Source organism: Canis aureus, chromosome 30, assembly GCF_053574225.1.
Source record: "Canis aureus isolate CA01 chromosome 30, VMU_Caureus_v.1.0, whole genome shotgun sequence".
Taxonomy (NCBI): domain Eukaryota; kingdom Metazoa; phylum Chordata; class Mammalia; order Carnivora; family Canidae; genus Canis; species Canis aureus.
In genome coordinates, this window is record NC_135640.1 from 30,000,730 (window position 1) to 30,019,320 (window position 18,591).

The 18,591-nt window shown below is 37.1% G+C and overlaps 1 protein-coding gene and 1 pseudogene across 1 annotated transcript; both read right to left on the reverse strand.

Moving 5' to 3' along the window:
• Positions 1–283: 283 nt before the first annotated feature.
• KRTAP27-1 (keratin associated protein 27-1) lies at positions 284–904 on the reverse strand. The gene has a single exon (XM_077878699.1). The coding sequence runs from the start codon at positions 902–904 to the stop codon at positions 284–286; it is 621 nt and encodes a 206-aa protein (XP_077734825.1).
• Positions 905–8,095: 7,191 nt separating this feature from the next.
• LOC144301565 (keratin-associated protein 13-3-like) lies at positions 8,096–8,619 on the reverse strand (annotated as a pseudogene).
• Positions 8,620–18,591: the final 9,972 nt, after the last annotated feature.

Consider the following 18,591-nt stretch of genomic DNA (forward strand, 5'->3'; position numbering starts at 1 on the left):
AGTACTCACATGAGTTCTTAGTTGCAACTCTCAGTGCTCTGTAACAAATAGTTTGACCTAAAATATTTAACATGCTTTCCAATCCCAGCTTACTACGAGAAATGCCCCAAAGAGCAAAAAAGAACATTTTTCTCTTTGAAGACAGTGGAAGACATCTCTATTCACTCACAAACCCATGCACAATAATATGCATTTAGAGAAACAAAATTTCCTAGATATCTTAAGAAATCAATTTACCTCTATTAGAATATGTTATCTCCTATCTACGCACTCTACTCATTCTTCACTTACAAGGTAGTTGCAAACCACCAGTAACACAGCAAGTTGGATCATAAGTATTAGAAGAAGATTCCAGGAGTTGTGACTTTGTTGCAACAGAGACCGGAAGCCTACAGGAACTGGATTCGGAGCTCTGAGATTGACATTGGCCAGGTTCACATTCTAGAGTCTGACAACTCTTAGACACATATGCCTTTGGTGGACAACTCTTTGCCACGTAGCTCACAGGCTGGCAGTTCTGGACTACAAAACCCACTTGCTGGTTGCTTCCTGACTGGCAAGGCTGAGAAACACACTCCGACACTGCTGAGGAACGTCCTGATTGGCATATTGTCTTTTCACAGGGCCTGGAATTGGAACAAGTTGTTTGGACAACTCTGGGGAGGCCGGCACTTTGCATACAGCTAGGCTCAGTGCACAGTTCCTGTTTACAGTTGGGCATTTTGCAGCCGGTAGTCTCACTGCAGGTTTCTTGAAAGTTGTCCAGGAGCCAGGTCTTGCCATGGCAGCTGCTGGGTAAAAACAATCCATCTTCAAAGTTTATAAGTTTAGACTCATGTACGATGGCAGAGAGTGGTGGGACATTGTAGGAGCTCCTGAGTGAGCGGCCTTGGCTCTGGGGCATACTGTTGAAACCCTTGATTGAAGTTGGTCATAAGGACTCAGCATGCCAGGTCTGAAGATTCTTTTTTGGCTAGATTATATACTCAGAAAACTGGGTGTTGGCTTCTTCTCAAGACTCCTTTCCACCTCATTGCCTAAGCTAATTTGAAGGATAACATCTCATTAGCACTTTGTTTAGTAACATATGAAGATGACATCCTATTAACAAAGAAGCCAGTCCATTTTCAATCTTCAAAATGGCTTTCATGTTAGCCCCAAAGCTGACTCATCAGGGCAGAGTTTCTCAAATATGAGTCCCAACATGCCACCCAAGCTAACATTTTTTTTTCCTTAGTTGCCGTGACTCTCCATATTGGTAAATGGACAAAACAAATGGATGTGGAAACAACTGATCAATATTCAGCACTAGAGTTTGGAAAGATGCTCTTTTGGCAGAATAGAATAATATGATCAAGACATTTTCAGTCAGAAGCCAATTCAATTAAGCTCATTCTACTTAGATCTTGGTCTGTTCAATTGATCAGGATGTGTGAAGGACTCAACAATGAAATCTCTTTTTATTGCTCACCCAAGGTACTGAAAGTGGCCATTGCCTTATAAACATCTTTCCCTTTGTCTAACATTTTGTTTCCCCTGTCATATTGAAGGTCAAAGATAAATGTTGCCTCTTTATGAAGTTTTTCCCTGATCTTCCTATTTACAGGTTACTACTTCTTCCTCTGAATTACCAATGGACTTTGACATATTCTTTATTATGTCTGTATTTATACCAACTAGTGTATGTATTTCTATCTGTGCTTCTCAACTTTGATAATTTGCTTTTGTAACAAACCTGTTTCAGATGCACTTTTCATTTTTTGTTTATTGTGTTTTGTTTTTTGACTGCAGAATGATGACAGGCAGCTGCATTTATCACATTTGCAGCTGTATCAGCTTAGGTTCATCCTTATAACACAGGACCTGGCAGCACGATTTTCGATAGCACATTCTATAATTCACCTAGCTTAGCTCATGGCAGTGAAACAACAGAAGCATATTTTTAGCAAAATGCTCTGGCCCCTTTCTCAGATCTGAAGAAAATCAAGAACATTCAGGAACCCAGAACAACTCTGATACAAACTCCTCCTTAACATGGGATAGACTGGGGATATCATATATTTCAAAGGACACATCAGAATATATTCAACCTGACAAGCTGCACACCCAACCTGTCTAGGATGCCTTTACCACACGTGCAAGTTACTTACAATGTTGAATGACCACTCCTGTCTGTTTAAAAGGAATACCAAGTATGCCCTCCACATGACCCCAACAACACCCCATTTAAATCATATGCATATTTGTATTTATCATCATAGAGGCTTCCACTGTCGCTTGTAACTCTCCTGCTTAGAAGTATTAAATGGATTTTCACTACCCTGAAAATAAGATCCCTGGTCCTTAGCCTGGCTTACCCAGTGCTTGCTAAACCTGGGTGCTGCCTATTTTTCTAACTCCGAATCTTGTGTTTTCCCTCTGCCCCACATCCTCCATTCACACAGGCCTCTACTGGGCTCCTGAGCATGTCAAGCCTCTCTCTGCCTCATTACTTTGTGTGTGCAGCTGCCTGTCTGTCTCATCCCTTCACTGCCGTCTCCTCCACATGCAGCTCCTCTCTTCATCTTTTGTGTCTCAGCATAAGAGCAACCTTGAATAGTGGCTTTCCTTCATCACCTTGTTTGAAAGAAAATTCTATCTCAGAGTCTGTTTTTCATCCTTCAAAGAACTTATCTCAGTTTATAATGATTTTATTTGTTTCTCCACTATACCTTTGCCACTGCACTCTGAGTTCCATGAAGGCAAAAAGTATGTATATTTCCCCTGCTATTGTATCTCCAGCACTGAGCACAAGGCCTGGCTGGCATATAATGAGAGTTCCAAAAATGTAGTTTGAAAAATTAATGAACAGAAGCTGCTAAATAAATGGAAGTTGCTAAATGTATTCAAATTATAGTTAATGTCTGAATGGATAGAGTTCTGAAAACTTGACAGACCCAAGATTTTCAAGAATTGGCCAGGGTACAGAGTTTAAAGGAAAAAAAAAAAATAAAATAAAACCTGTACCTACCTTTCAGCTACTCCTTTATGAAATAAGAGCAAAATCATTAAGGAACCACTTATTAGCAAGGCACAAACTGAGTCAATTATTTCAAAATAATGTTTGATTATATGGAGGCATGTATTAAAAAGCCTTCCCATGAAAAAAGGGTACCACTTTTCACTGTCAGCACAACAGAGCCCTGTTGCCAGATTCAGGGGTGGGGGAACAGAGGCAGGACATCGTCCAGGCCAGCATTGACATAATTGTCTCCAACAGACTGCTTTCTTATTAACCTCACAATGTATAGCAAATTAATGAATACCTGTGCAGTTTCCAATCTCCAAATGTCAAATAGTGATGCTAGGTCTGTCATTTGTGAATAAGGCCACCCCGTGAATTCTTTTCTCTTTGGGTTGAAGCATTAACTTGCACATGCTATTTAAGAGAGTGCTGAATTAATAGGTGTTTCAGCATGCAATTTTGGTTCAATGAGTAAACACAGATTTTTAGCTGGTGCTGGATTTATAGACAGAGTTACTAGGTTTATTACTGTGGAATGACATCTGCTGGGACAACCCATCACCTTCAGATTGTTTTCAAGCAACCTACTAAAAACTAAGTGTTCACTCTATAGGCACTTGAACAATGATAATTATGTAGTCTATCTTCTAGTTTTCTTGCCAAATAGGTAGAAATAGTCACCTGATTGCTTATGATGACTGGATACTTTGGGCTAAATGGTTGAACAATTCCAAGTCTTAACAATATAAAAATGATCATAGCTGCAGTAGTACTTCAGTGCCACCAGAGGGTGGAATATCAAAAATTGCATGAAGAAGAAATCAAATACGAGAAAGAGTTCTCCAGTTAGGATTCTAAGCCAAGATCTATAATAACAAACCTTGAACATTTCCCTTAAATGTCTATGCCTTGGATCCTTCATCTTTAAAATGAAAGTTGTAAGAGCATCAGCCTCATAAAATGGTTTTAAAGATGAAATGAGATGATATATATGATACCTGATTGCCTGCCACATTTGGAATGGTAAATGAATAAAAGTAGCAATTATTTCTGATCAGGTGAAGGATCTTTGTGAAAACAAAAATGTTCTGATGGCACCATCAATCTTGGATTGATATAAAACTATAAGGTAAAATAAACAGTATCTTTTCTGTATGTTTGAGATTATGGTTTCTTGTGTCCGTAAATGTTGTACATTCCATTCTTCTAAGGGTTGGATTGTATTCATCGCACCCATTAAATGTCTAGTCAACCTGTTTCTATCTCTCAAGGACTTAGAACTTGATGATGATAAGGTTGAACAGTGTATATTACTTTTATATTTGATTAGGTTGCTATGTTGGACTTCTAATCACTTATTCAGCTGTATTAAAGTAAAACATAAATAAATTAAAAAATTAGAATTCAATTCAGTTCTCCCACAATTTATTTCCTCTATCCTTGCCTTAGTTTTATTTTACAAACCAAATGACTGAAGTTAATTTAAATCTATTCTTCTTCTCTAACCAGAAAGTCACTCATATAGATAGATTGCATAGCGATGAAAGAATACTAGACCAAGAGTGAAGAGATCTGGCTTTTAGCCCTGGTTCTATTAATTCACTGCATGAAGTTGGACAAGTCGCTCTGCCTCTTTGGATATCTCCTAAGATAATGACTTTAGATGAGAAGATCTCAAAGGTCCTTTCTAGGTGTCACATTCTATGATTTTCTATCAGAATCTTAATATCCTAGAGTTGAAAAGGACATGAAATGGCATCTTGTCAAATCTACCTACTGAATGAAATCTGTGCTTTCCTTTAAGCCATTTAATTTTTATTAAGATTACTTATAAAAATTTTAACAGGACAGAACAAAGACTGAAGTCAGTAAGCTATTAGTTGTCATGCATGCTGGTAGAAATCCATCACTTAAAATGAATAGTCTGATTGTATTTGAGGGTAACTCTGAGAATAAAGAAAAAGTATGTTTCTCATTGGTCCACCTCAAAAGAGTGTGCCAAGGGGAATGACCAACTTCCTTTAAATACAAAATTTTGTAAAATAAGTCAAGTCCCATATAACTCCTCTCAGACACTGTAATGAATACTGAAAAAAAATTTTAGTCTCTGAAATACTCAGAATTAGATATCCATTATAATGATACTATATGGAATATGGAAATGCTCTCTTGCCAGCCTTATCTGTTTCTAATGGTAAATAGATTCTTATAGAACACTGTAATAAAAGTATTCACATGCAATATCATTTTATTTTCTATGAAACTATCTCTATATAATTTTGCTTCTTGGGATAATTCTTGATATTTTACAAAGCTATGACATCAGACTTTGATTCAAATAGCCAAGAAAGGAAAGAAGGAAGGAAGGGAGGGAGGGAGGAAGGGAGGAAGGAAAGAGAAAGTTAGAGTACTACTCACTGTCTATGTAGCCCTTAACAAAGAGTCATTGGAAAGAAAGAATGGATCATAGTACCTTGGCCATTTGAACATTAACTCCCATCTTTTTGAATTCTTTGTTCCATTATGTCTTGGATGTGAAAGTGTCATGGTTTATTATAGTAATTATGCACTTACTTTTGTTCCTTTCCCCAGATGCATTTACTCTGGCCTGTCTCTGAGGTTAGCTTTTTTTTTTTTTGAGGTTAGCTTTTGGTGAAGTTGTTTTTCTGCCTTTGTGTGATCCAGAAGTGGGAATTTGTTTGTTTTGAGTTCTCCAACTTATCCTATAGCTACCACTGTTGTGATAATATCATTAGATGGTACTACGTCATTTTTTATAATGTGCTGATTAGGATATTAATTACATTACTGACAACTAGCTTATCCAAATTGAGTTTAACTAGCAAAAATGAATGAATGCTTATTTCTGTTGACATAATACATCCTGGAGACTATCACTCTAGATCTATTTTATTCATTCATCTATTTTATTAATATTTATTGAGTATTTACTACTATTTAGAACCCGTTAGGTAAGATTCCATCAAGGTTATAACAAAAATAAACAGTACTGATCAAACAAAATAATCTTTAAATAAAATATAAAATAGTGAATTTGTAATTAACAAAAATATAAGCAATTTAGTGCTAACATTGTGTAGGAAATAATCAACTCTATTGATTGTGGACTCTACCAAAAAGGAGTGAGAGAAGAGATAATATTTCTGTGGGTTTTGAAGGGTTAGAAAGACATAACACTCCTTCTAAAAAGTGTAAGACTGTATAAGAGTTCAGTTCTCTGCAATGTGTTTCAGGAAACAGGAGTAGATAGCATTAGTGGAGTGCATATTGGTGGAGTGAATGCATGTGTGGAGTAGTGAGGAGAGGAATTAAGAAAAGGTGGGTTGCAAACAATCTTTAACATTACATAGGGCCTTTATTGGGAAAGAGTGTTGTTTCAGCTTTTAAATGAGTGTCTCTTTTAGGAAAGCATTGCTTTTCAAAATGGTTTAAGTAATAAGAAAAATTTATTGGCTCATATTTACTAAAATCCAGAAATGAGACGGTCTGGGCTCTGCTCCTTGCATTTCTCTTGGCTTTGCTGTTTTTCATGTAATGGTTTAATTTTTAGGTCTTATACAAGATGGATATAGCATTCCACACATGATACAACAAAGTCCAGGGGCATCTAGGTGGCTCAAATGGTTAAGCATCTGCCTTCGGCTCAAGTCAAGATCTCTAGGGTCCTGGGAACAAGCCCCAAGCAGGGCTCCTGGCTCAGTGGGGAGTCTGCTTTTTCCTCTTCCTATGCCTCTCCTCTCCCACTCATGCTCTCTCTCTCTCTCTCAAGTGAATAAATAAAATCTTAAAAAAAATGAAAAAAAAAATGATATGACAAAATCCAGAGAAAGAGATGGTTGCTCAAAAAAACTGCACGAGAACTTTACCAGAAGCACCTGTTTACATCACTCCTTGTTTCACATTGGTTTAAGTCAGATCACATGCTCCATCCAGAACCAATCACTTTCAGGGAAGATTCGGGGTTTCCCAGAACTAGGCAGATTCCGTCCTGAAACCTGGAGCATAGTCACATTCTTTTATAAAACTATGTGTAGGTTAGAGGGGGTACAGACACAAAACCCAATTCTTTTGAGAAGATGGGAGAGAAATACTTTGTGAGGGCAATGAACAATGAGTATCTGTATCTACTTAGATATTTTCTTCACACTTAACGTATTTTCAAATGTTGATGACTGTGTTTCCCAAAACAAGAGTTTAGTAAACTATCTAGTTATCACATCCAGATCTAAGCCCAAGATATCAAGAGATGAAGTCCTCCTTCTCAGGTAAAGAGTGACTAGACTGAGGAAGGAGAGAGTTAAGCACCGAGATGAGAAATAAGTCTTAGAAATTGAATTAATTGTATTATAATAAAGTCCACAAATGTTTAATTTTATCCTTATTTTGGATGTTTGTCTCATCATACCAGTTACTACTGTTAGTTAATATTCCATTACCACTTGCTTAAGTCTGCAAAAGGGACTCATGACAACTATTTTGACATTTCCTCATCTAAAGTAGCCAGGATAGTGCCCTTGAAGCACCGCTGCTGTCTCTGAAACTCATCTTCTGAAGGGATTAGATTTATTAGTAGTTTAACCAAAGCAAGGTACCTAATAAGGCTGAAATGATTATACAGAGAAGTGCTTAGAATAACTCCCTGCCCAAGCTGTGATTCCACTTGCCAAAAATTTCAGGGAACTAATTCTGTGTTGTCAGAGAATTTTGCCTACCAGGGAAACTACTTCTGAAATATTTCTTTTTAGACAGAGAACAGTGAGTTTGAAGTTCCCAATGGATATCTTTTTTCTTTAAATTAATATTGACCTGTGGCAATATCAAATTACATGATTTTATTTGAAGGCAAAAAAAAAAAAAAAAAAAGACCTCTCGGTTTATTTTTAACTAAAGAAGTAAGAAGGAAAATAGAAGAAAATAGAAGGAAAACAGAATAGGTATCTAAGAGATAAATGATTTCATATTAATAGGATTTTTATTTAATCATACTTTTCTAGGTGGCAGAATATAGACTCTAGCCAGACAATAGCCAAGATTGACTTTGAGGAACTGTGAAGTCCAGGTCTAGAATCCTTAACAAGTCGGTTTGTGGGAGAAGCCAGATCTGCAGGTTGGTTGGCATCAAGAAGTTTGACAGCTCCTAGAAGCCAAGTAGGTTGGGCAGTGGAATCTGGATTCATAGACCAGGAAAGGGAAGCTGTGGACTCCATAACCCAGGGGTCTAAAGCCACTTGGTCCAAGCCCAGAGTATAGGAGCTTCTAAGTTCATAACCCAGGCAGTAACTTCTGCTGGATCAACAGCTGAGGGTATAAGTTGGCTGGCAAGGATCGCAGAGCATGGAGGTCCTTGGCCAGTAGTGGGATGTCTAGCAAGGGCTGAAAACCACACAAAAAGTCTAGCAACTAGTGGGCTCAGAGCAGGTCTCCTGAGAGCCACTGTAGAGGGAGGAGCCCAGCTGGCAGGTGCTGGGAGAGCAGAGGTCAGTGCCTTAGACTGGGTTGCTGGGGTAGGATGAGCTACAGAGGGAACTTAGGGGGTGCAGGTAGCCTCCAAGGGAGTGGATGGAGAAGTTTTCAGAACAGCAGCTATAAGACATGTTGGTAGGAGATGTGAGTTCAGCTGAGTGACAGTGAGAAGATGTTCTTATATCCTCTCTTTTTACCCAGGCGTGTTTATATATGTACCCTAACCGGAGTAGATGTGATTCAGACCCTCCCCATTCTTATACATGTCTCGTCATGAAAATGACTAATTAACCTAGGCTATAATTATAACTGAACACATTCATGTGTTCTTAACTGCTGTTTAATTATTCTGGTTTATAGAAGGCACGCCTCACCTATTTTTTTTTTTTTTCCTTCTGGAAATAAGATGTGGTTTGTCTTCAAAAGACATTTGTCATGATGCACATAATGCCCTCCCTTCTTCACAAGCTTGACTCTGGGGATTTTTGAGCATGAACGTATAAATTGTGGCCAGCAATGTACTCCTAACAGTCATCAGCACCTGCCTCCCAAATATTTGTGTATGTTTTATTGAGAATGTACAATGTGTGAAACATTGAAAATTATGGTATCATTTAATCCTTGCAACAACCCTATGAGATAGGGATTATCACTAATTGAGGAGAGGCATGCCTATCCTCAAAGCCAATAGGAGCCACATAGGTATGCCAACAACTTGAGAAGCTTATCCTTTCCACTCCCAGACTCACATGAACGGTGAATGGCCAGGTGGGAAAACAACATTTCGGTGTGATAACATGTGCATTTTATCTGAGGTGCCCGCCTATGAAGTTCTACCTCTTATGAAATTCTGAAATGTAGTCATTGAAGGAACAATTTCTTAATTCTTTTAGTTAATGTTTTTTAGTATGCCAAGTTACCATGGAGACGGTTGTTTCAAACTATCTTCGATTTGTCCTCTCATTTAGCTTATCATCAACAAGGAACTCATGCTTTATCTAGTATGGAGTTATTGGATTCTTTTTCCAGGTGAGGCAGAGAATTCTTTGGCAAACACTTAGACTATCACTGAGAATAATTGCTAAAAACTGATATACCTTTCGAGTGAGTTGACTACCAATGAAATATATTTGCAAAAACTTGAATTTTAATAGTGTGCTAACCTTTGCCAACTCAGTTGGGAGTGAGAAATGAGACACCTCAGAGAGTGATTCATTTCACTCCCTGCTGAGCTTCTCTTTTTGCTCAACGTTCTAGGAAGACAAAGAAGCATAAAACTTACCTTCATAATAAGTAGTTAAAATCCTTATCACTATATAAAAAAATCAATGATATAAAGAAAAGTCCTGGAATTAGAGATGTCTTTTTTTTTTTTTTTTTTTTCACTTATTATAATATCCAACTTCTGCCTTAAAGCAGCTTTTAGAATTTGGAAACAAAAAGCTATTTATGTAACTTGATCTTTCCTATTTGTTTCCCAGCTGATTGCTTTTTTTCTAATCTCCTATAGTATTTGCTTATCTGGCACCAGTAGAATAGTCTGCCCATTGTTTTGCTTACAACTTTTGACCAAATGTTTTGCTCACTTCTCCAGGTCCTTTTCATCCCTTAAAGCTCAATCAAATTCCTACTATCTGACAGATGTTCAGCTCAGCTAAGCTTTGACTCTTCTGACACAGGAATCTTAGTTTGTTTTAAGCTATTGGTTTGGTGCCCACAGAGGAGAAATTGCAAGGGATGTCTTTTGATATGGGTCATGCAGAATGGATAAGGCTTCAGTCTTTTTTTTACGATTTTATTTATTGATTTGAGAGAGAGAGAGCGAGCATGCGTGAGCAGGGGAGTGGCAAAGGGAGAGTGGGAAGCAGACTCCCCACTGACCAGGGAGCCCTGTTGGAGGCTGGATCCCAGGACCCTGAGATCATGAGCTGAGCCGAAGGCACATGCTCACCCAACTCAGCCCCTACTTCAGTCTTTTGAATTTGCAGAAGAGTCACATGTGGGGGAAGTACCTCAGGATCTGCAACAGGGTTTAGTCTTCCTTGACCCGGTAACAGGCACATGGTGGGTACTCCAAATTATTTATGAACTAAAAGAATATACAAAATCATTAACTTTCTATCCTTATACTTCTGGAAAATAAATATATGCAGGTGAATTATTTTTTCTTTTAAATTTACCCTTAAGAAAATGCTAAGTGAAAATAAGTATCTCTTTCATAATTAAATGTAATGCTCAAGTTCACCATAAAAACTTCAACGCATGAAGTGACCCTAGATATCTGTCGCCCACCCTCACTCCACACGAAGCTGGCTTCGGGGCCTTGATCAGTTATTATTTCCTTCTCCTTCAAATAGCTTCATTCTCATCCATTCTAATGGTTCTGTTTTCTCAGTCTTGTGACACAGTCAACTTTCTTCAATCCAAATATGTCAAACAGTGTCATTTCCTTCATGACAATATAGCTTTTCTAATTTTTAAAGATAGAATCCTCTAAGAAGTTTGTCAACTAAAAAAAAATAATAAAATAAAATTAAAAAAAAGAAGTTTGTCAACTATCTCACTTCTTATTCTCTTTCCAATGACCGTATTGTCTCTATCTGGTTTAACACACAACTGAGATTTCATGGCCATGCTCAGCAATGGCTCTATGCTGCTAAATGTCATGGACACTTTTAGGATGATCTTATGTGAACATTTAGTCACATTCAACACAAGTGACTGTGCCCTTGGTTTTGAAACATGTTCATCTGTGTTGTTGCATGACATCCACTCCTCATTTTCCACTTAGTTCTCTGTACCCTTGTTTGGGTTCCTGGGCATAATGTTTCTTGACACTTGGTGCTCATCTCTTGACATATTCTCTATATAAGGGAGGTCCCTCCCATTTATGGCTTAAAACACTGTCCATATTCTGTGTCATTCAAATGTATATTTCCATGCACACCTGTTTTTATTTTTAATTCTAGACTCAGATATCCAATTACTTACTAGATATTTCAATTTGGAGGTTTTGTGAGGGTGTCCAACTTTTATGTGTATTAAATTGTACTTTTGCTCTTTACTATGGAGAATAAAATATTTCTTTTCTTATCTGAGTAAGCAGCATTTCCATGCATCTAGTTGGAGTCCTCCTAATATATGCAATCCATCCCAAATGTGGCCCATGCTGTCTTCCAAACTCTCCATAAATCTATCTAGTCCTTTTACTGCCTACCTTCTAGTCTAGGGTTTCTCAATCTCATCATCACTGACAATTTGGAATGTGTAATTCTTATTTGTCAGAGACTATTCTGTGCATTGTAAGGTATTTGGTGGTACTCTTGGCTCTATCCACTAGATGAAGAATCACTGCTCTCCCCCCCAACACACACACACACACACACACACACACACACACACACACACACACCACAACAATTAAATATGCTTCCAAAAGTTGCATGGGGGCAAAAGTAGTTTTTGGAAAAGAAGATCTGCTCTAGTTCAAAGTAGTTTCCTTTCTTGGTGGGCTGTGGAATAGTGCCAAATGGCCTGTCTCATTTTCAGAAATTGTCCCCTCCATTCTTTGCTCCCTACCCCTGACTGATAAATGTTAAAATGAAGGGGCACCTGGTTCAGTGGTTAAGCATCTGCCTTTGGCTCAGGTGTGATCCCAGGGCTCTGAGATCAAGTCCTGTTACAAGATCTCCACAAGGAGCCTGTTTCTCTCTGTCTCTGCCTCTCTCTGTGTGTCTCTCATGAATAAATAAAATCTCGAAAGAAAAAAAAAAGGAAATCTTAAAATGGAAAACTGGTCATATCACTCTCCTAATGAAACTTTATCATTGTTTTCTAATACACATGTGATAAAATATAAATCCTCTACATGATTTGTGAGGCTGCACTGTAGTGTCCCTGCTCATGTCTTTAACTTCATCTGCATGCTGGACCCTTTCCCTCTCTCACAATTAAACTATTTCCAGCTTTCTCCTACCACAAGGACATGCTATTTTCTCTGCCCTGCATGTTCTTCCTTCATCTGGATAATTAAGATAATTAAGTCTTTCTTCACTTTATAACCACCATATCCCAGGATAAATTAGGCTTCCGTTTATGATATCTATATCATCCTTATACTTAATTCTATCACCCTTATAACATATTTATTTTTTTAAACTGTCTTATCTGACTAGGGCAGTGCTACTGAAAACAACTAGTCCATGGAGATCATTACTATTTGCCATGAGATAAATAATGTATACCAACAGGTAAATCAATGCATCGCTTCCTTCATTAAGAACATTAAGAAGTCTTGCATGATTAAAAATGTCAGCTTAACTAAATCATAGGTTTTGTAACACCATTGATTTACCCTGGTAAATCACTCACTCTTTGAATGGCGCATCTCTGCTGTAATCTCGGGGGAGTGGGAAGGCGGGTAGTCGATAATTCTAATCTTTCTTTTTTGTTCAATGCTGAATCTTCAGCTCACAAACAATCTAAGTTATATAGTTGTTCTTCATTAAATACCTCCTTAATGGATAAATTAGGGAATTGGTGGTTTTATCACTACCTAAATATCTATCTTATTTTGTCGTTAGACTTCCAAACTTTTCCTTGCTTCACCCTGGGTATTTCACAAAAACAGCAAACCCAGCAGAAGCTTCAACTGCCTTTGTAAACAGTCTTCTGGCCCAGACTTTCTTCTAATCCTTTGCACCCACCTTAGTTATACTACACCATCTATGCCACACTGAAAATGGGATGCCCAGGAGATATCTATGACCTACCTTTTCCTCACTTCCTTTCTCCAATCTCAGATGAGCAGATTTTCCTATTTTTTTTAATCTCTGAGACATATTAGAACACTTTATTTTCATATCTTGCTGCATCTCAGTTATTCTGCTTTTGCTCTTGGACATGGTCCTCAGTGCCCCCATGCCTTTGGTCTTGCCTCTCTCAACTTGGTGTTCTATGTATTTCTCTGAATGCTCTTCTTAAAAGTCTAGGTTAACCTTTGTAAATTTAAATTCAATTTTCTAAGTATTTTATGAAAGTTATTCTATGATCTGACCACTAATTATCTCACACTCAATACCTTTATGCCTTAATTTTATCTTCAAAAGATAGTATATTTCTTCAGCTCAGTTAAAGGATTGAAGGCAGAAGAGTTAGTCAGGCAAAGGGGTCTTGTTTCAAGACACTCAGCTTCATCAAAGAATGTTAGAAGAGAGGAGTTGGAAGATGAAGCTGGAGAGAGGAGCCAGATTTCAAGTGGCTCTGGAAGCCACAGTGGGGGTTTAGACATTCTTCAAAGGTCCCCAAATCTTTGAAAATCAAAAATTCTTTGGGATTAATTTGGAAGTGAAAGACAACATGATATATTCTCTTCAGATGGAATCACATGGCTCAAACTAATGGAAACTATGTATATTAATTTTTTCTTCTTAATGTGGATAGCTTATGTTGTGCCTTAGAAATAAATTAATATATTTGATTATGACATGTTGTCCCAGATACTGCCTGAGGCATTATATAATATACAGCTTATCCATTCTATTATTTTTCTAAAATCAGAAAAACTCTGGATTCCAAAACTCATTTGTCCTCATTGGCTTAGACAAGGGAATATGAATCTGTAGCAGTGAGAAACCATTCATAGGTTATAAATATGAGTGCAACTAGATCAAACTTGCCTCCTGTAAGATGACTTTGGCTGCAATGTAAAGAATGGATCAGAGGATCCCCTAGGAGAAAGAGTGGGCCCCAGGGTTCAGAACATGGCAATATGATTCAATAGCCTATATTCTTAACCACTGTGCTTGGCTCCCTCCCTTAAATGTGATTAAAGCCCAAGAACAGGTAGAATGAGATAATCAGGGGCCTATGATGGCATCCTGAGAAATCTTATGTTTAAGGAATTTGCAAAGAGAAGCCCATGAAAGACCTAGAGGGAATAGCCAGAGAAGTAAAAGCAATCTGGAGTTTAACAAACAAAATCAATTTGAAGTTATGTTACAAATAGAGGGAAGTAGTCAAAAAAGCATCAAATGTTGGAAAGCAGTCAAATTAGGTAGCTGCTGCCCCTGGATTTTAAGCATCTCTCCATGGGAGACTCCATACATTTCTTTCTTTTTATTTCTTTTCTTTTCTTTTCTTTTCTTTTCTTTTCTTTTCTTTTCTTTTCTTTTCTTTTCTTTTCTTTTTTTCTTTTTTTCTTTTCTTTTCTTTTTTCTTTTCTTTTCTTTTTTCTTTTCTTTTCTTTTCTTTTCTTTTCTTTTCTTTTCTTTCTTTTCTTTCTTTCTTTTTTCTTTCCTTCCTCTCCTCTCCTCTCCTCTCCTCTCCTCTCCTCTCCTCTCCTCTCCTCTCCTCTCCCCTCCTTTCCTTTTTCTTTCTTTCTTTTTCTTTCTTTCTTTCTTTCTTTCTTTCTTCCTTCCTTCCTTCCTTCCTTCCTTCCTTCCTTCCTTCCTTTCTTTCTTTCTTTCTTTCTTTCTTTCTTTCTTTCTTTCTTTCTTCTTTCTCTTTGGAAATGGCCACAATTTCAACAGTGGGCACATAGAGGATACTGAATAAACACTGGTTAAACCGAAACATCTTGTCCAATTTTTAATATATAGATTATTTTTATTGAGTTCTTCCTGAATGCAAAGGAATCTATGTACACTATTTCATTTAATTCCCAAAAGAGCCCTGCGAGGTAAGTGTTATTATTATCATCATTTAGAGGCCCAGATTAAATACAATGCCCAAAGTCATGTGGCTAAAGAACTGTAGAACCAATACTTGAATCCTGTTGGAATTTGAAACTCATGCCCTTAACCACTGTCCTGCCCTGTCTCTCCAAGGAACAAAAGACCACACATTTTCAGACCACAGGGGCCTCTGGAGTACCAGGCTTGTGCCTCATATTCAGTTCTAATCTTCTTAGATGTCAAAGACAAAGGGAAACAGTTAGTATATAGTACTAATGTCCTCAGATCCTCCAAGTCTTTGCTCAAGTGTCACTGTTCTTTGGAGGATTTTGTTTGTTTGTTTGTTTTTATTTATTTATTTTTTTAGTGTTACAGGGTCACTGGGTTCTTGTCTCATGGAACCAAAGAATGAATCTCTCAGACACAACAGGGTGAAGTGAAAGTTTATTGAGTGAAAATGAGTGAGAACAGAAGGGGAAGAAAAAAGCTCTTTAGAGTGAGAGGGGTCCTAAAGGGGTTACCACTGAGCACTTTTAGTGGCAGTCTTTTTTCAGAACTGACCAGGAAGCTTGTGGCCTTGAAATTCTTGTTCCATCTTGGTTTGAGCAGGAAGTATTGATAATATCCTTAATGGCTTACTTCTTTGAGGACTGGTCATTTTCTGTGATTACAATGTAGCTGCCAAAAACCAAAACAAAACAAAAAACAAAACAAAACAAAGAATACTCTCTAACATTTATGGCCAGGCAGTCTGGTTTGATCTCTTAGTTCTGGTTTTGAATGCTTCAGCATTTCTCCACATTTGAATTTCTGTGAGCCTGGTCATGTAGTCCCCTGTGCGGGCCTAGTCCAGGGAGTCAGGGGCATCCTATCTCTCCCTGCCCATACCTTAACCCTTTCTTTACTCATTAGTATACTCCACACACAGTGTTACATTAATTTCACAACTACAACATAGTGATGCCACAAGTATTATGTATTATTCTCTGTTCACTGCAAGTGAAGCTTCCTTACAAATAGGCTGTCCTTATTGATTTATATAATATATATATATATCAGAATCCAAAGCTATCCATATAGTAATTTGTAATATAAAAAAGTGCAACCCCAGTAAGCCAGTAAGTCTTAAAAAGTACAAGAAAAACATGAATATGTTCAAAATCCATAAAAGTTTAGTTTAGTAAACAGAGACATACCTGTCACATTGTAGAACAAGAATATGAAATAACCGTATAATTTCTTTTATAGATTTTCTTATCATCTGACATAAGATAGTTTCCCAATTTGACTGTTTTTTTTTTTTTTTGGACTATTCTTTGATTGTAAAATGATGATAGAACATGTATCTCTCAGAGAAACTAAGTAGTTGATGGCCAGTCAATTTCTGAAGTGAGGCGTTGTAGTAAACAAATATAAGTGGCCTTTCCCATAGGAGTTTGAAGAGCCATGAAGCTAATTTATAAAAGCCAGTCCTACAGGCTGGTCTGTATTAAGTTGTAGAGAAGTAGTTTTCACAGTAGAAGCTGGGATAGTAATTCAGGTTTTCAGAATCATAAGATCTGTAATTTAAATATTGGAAGCCATTGAATTGATAGTCTCTGGAAGAAGGTTGGCTCCTGGCTGCCAGTGGGCTTCTAGCAACTCTCTCTCAGGTCACTATAGAGAGACCTATTTAGGTGGAGACTGGGAGAACAGAGATCAGTAGGTAGACATAGTAGCTGGGGTATAAAGGGCCACAAGATAAGATGGGGTAGATGAATTCTGTAAGAGAAAAGGAAGAGAAATTTCCAACTCAGCAGTTGAAACATATTATCATTATACCTAATTCATTTGTTATCAATGTTAAAGAGTGTCTGAATATTCTCTGCTGGCTCAGACAGCTTATGTGCTCACTCTGTTGGTGAGACATTCTTGACAGCCAATTTCAATATCCTTCTTACACTACCATTTGCATAAAAGCCTCAGAGTATTGCCTAATTTCAAACAAATAGATTAACAATATTATGCCTATGCTTACTTGTATTTTGTAGGTAAAAGCTAGCTTATAGTTTTGCCTTGGATTTCAGATGATGGTTGTATACTCAAAGCAGTTGGTCATCATTCCTGGTTTCATTGGACTCGGAGGCTCATTTACAGGATGCTGAGATATAGCTGTCTTCTTTCCTCTCAGCTTATGGTATTATATTTTGTTGTGATTCTTTTCTCAGTCACTCCTAATGTGGCTTGCCATATTATAAAGCATGTACTTCTGTTCAGTAACAACTAATGTGTGCGACAGAAATCTTTCATAAAAGACAAAGATCATTCCATGATCATGATACTCCATGAGAATCAAATGAGTTTTATGGAAAAATAATTCTGCTTGGCTCTCTTTACCAGCTGGATGAATATGGAATGTCTCATATAAGTGGACTTAAATTATATTAACTAAGAAAATGGAAATTTCAGCCCAAAGATTTTTAAAAAGTAATCTACCATCAAATTTATAGCGTGTAAATTTTTAATGGCCCCTTAGGGGCTGTATTCATAAGCAGTAAAGCAAATACCAAATTATTTTCCTCAAGCACACTGAAAATTGCTGAACAAATAAAAATTTCCAAAGCGATGTTATAGATATCACATTTTCATGTTATGTGAGAGGTGGGTATTACGTCTAAAGATCCCTGATTGACCTTGATAGAGGAATGTGGTAGCTTAAAGACCAGACAAGCTCCAGTGAAGATCAGAGTCAAAGGCAAAGAGGTAAGACTGCCCAGAAGTATAAAAGAAGTATGTATTTTTAAGATGAATAGAAAAGCATTATAAGGACATTCTGAACTAGGTTGCAAGCAGGATTATATATTATATAATATATATAATATAATATATAATATATAATACATAATAATATATAATATAATATATATTATATATACACACACACATATATATACAGGATTAATATATGTATATATATAGTATTGGATTAGATTATGTTTATTTATATATTTATATATTTCTGATGTTTGGGAGGGAATAGAGTACACTATTGTGTACTTCAGTGGATATCTGAAATGTTTATGAATTGAGAGAATAAATATTTGGTTTTAGACTATATAAAGGATGTGATGGGGGCTCCTGGGTGGCTCAGTCACTTAAGTTCTTCCTTCGGTCATGATCCTAGGATCCTAGAGGGGAATCTTCTTCTCCCTCTCCCTCTGCCCCTTCACCTGCCTGGCTTGATGTCTCTCTCTTTCTCTCTCTCTCTCTCTCTGTAGCTCTCTCTTTCATAAATAAATAAATAAATATCTTAAAAAAATTAAAATTATATGATGTTTATGGCTCATGCAACAAGTTAGGTCAAGGGACTCACATGTATTTATTAAACTTGGGGGACATAAGTTCTATACAAAGTCTAAATAATAGTTAACATTTATAGAGTGCTTTCTA

Excerpts from the sequence above, each read along its gene's own strand:
- KRTAP27-1 (XM_077878699.1), bottom strand. The coding sequence starts at position 904 with ATGCCCCAGAGCCAAGGCCGCTCACTCAGGAGCTCCTACAATGTCCCA.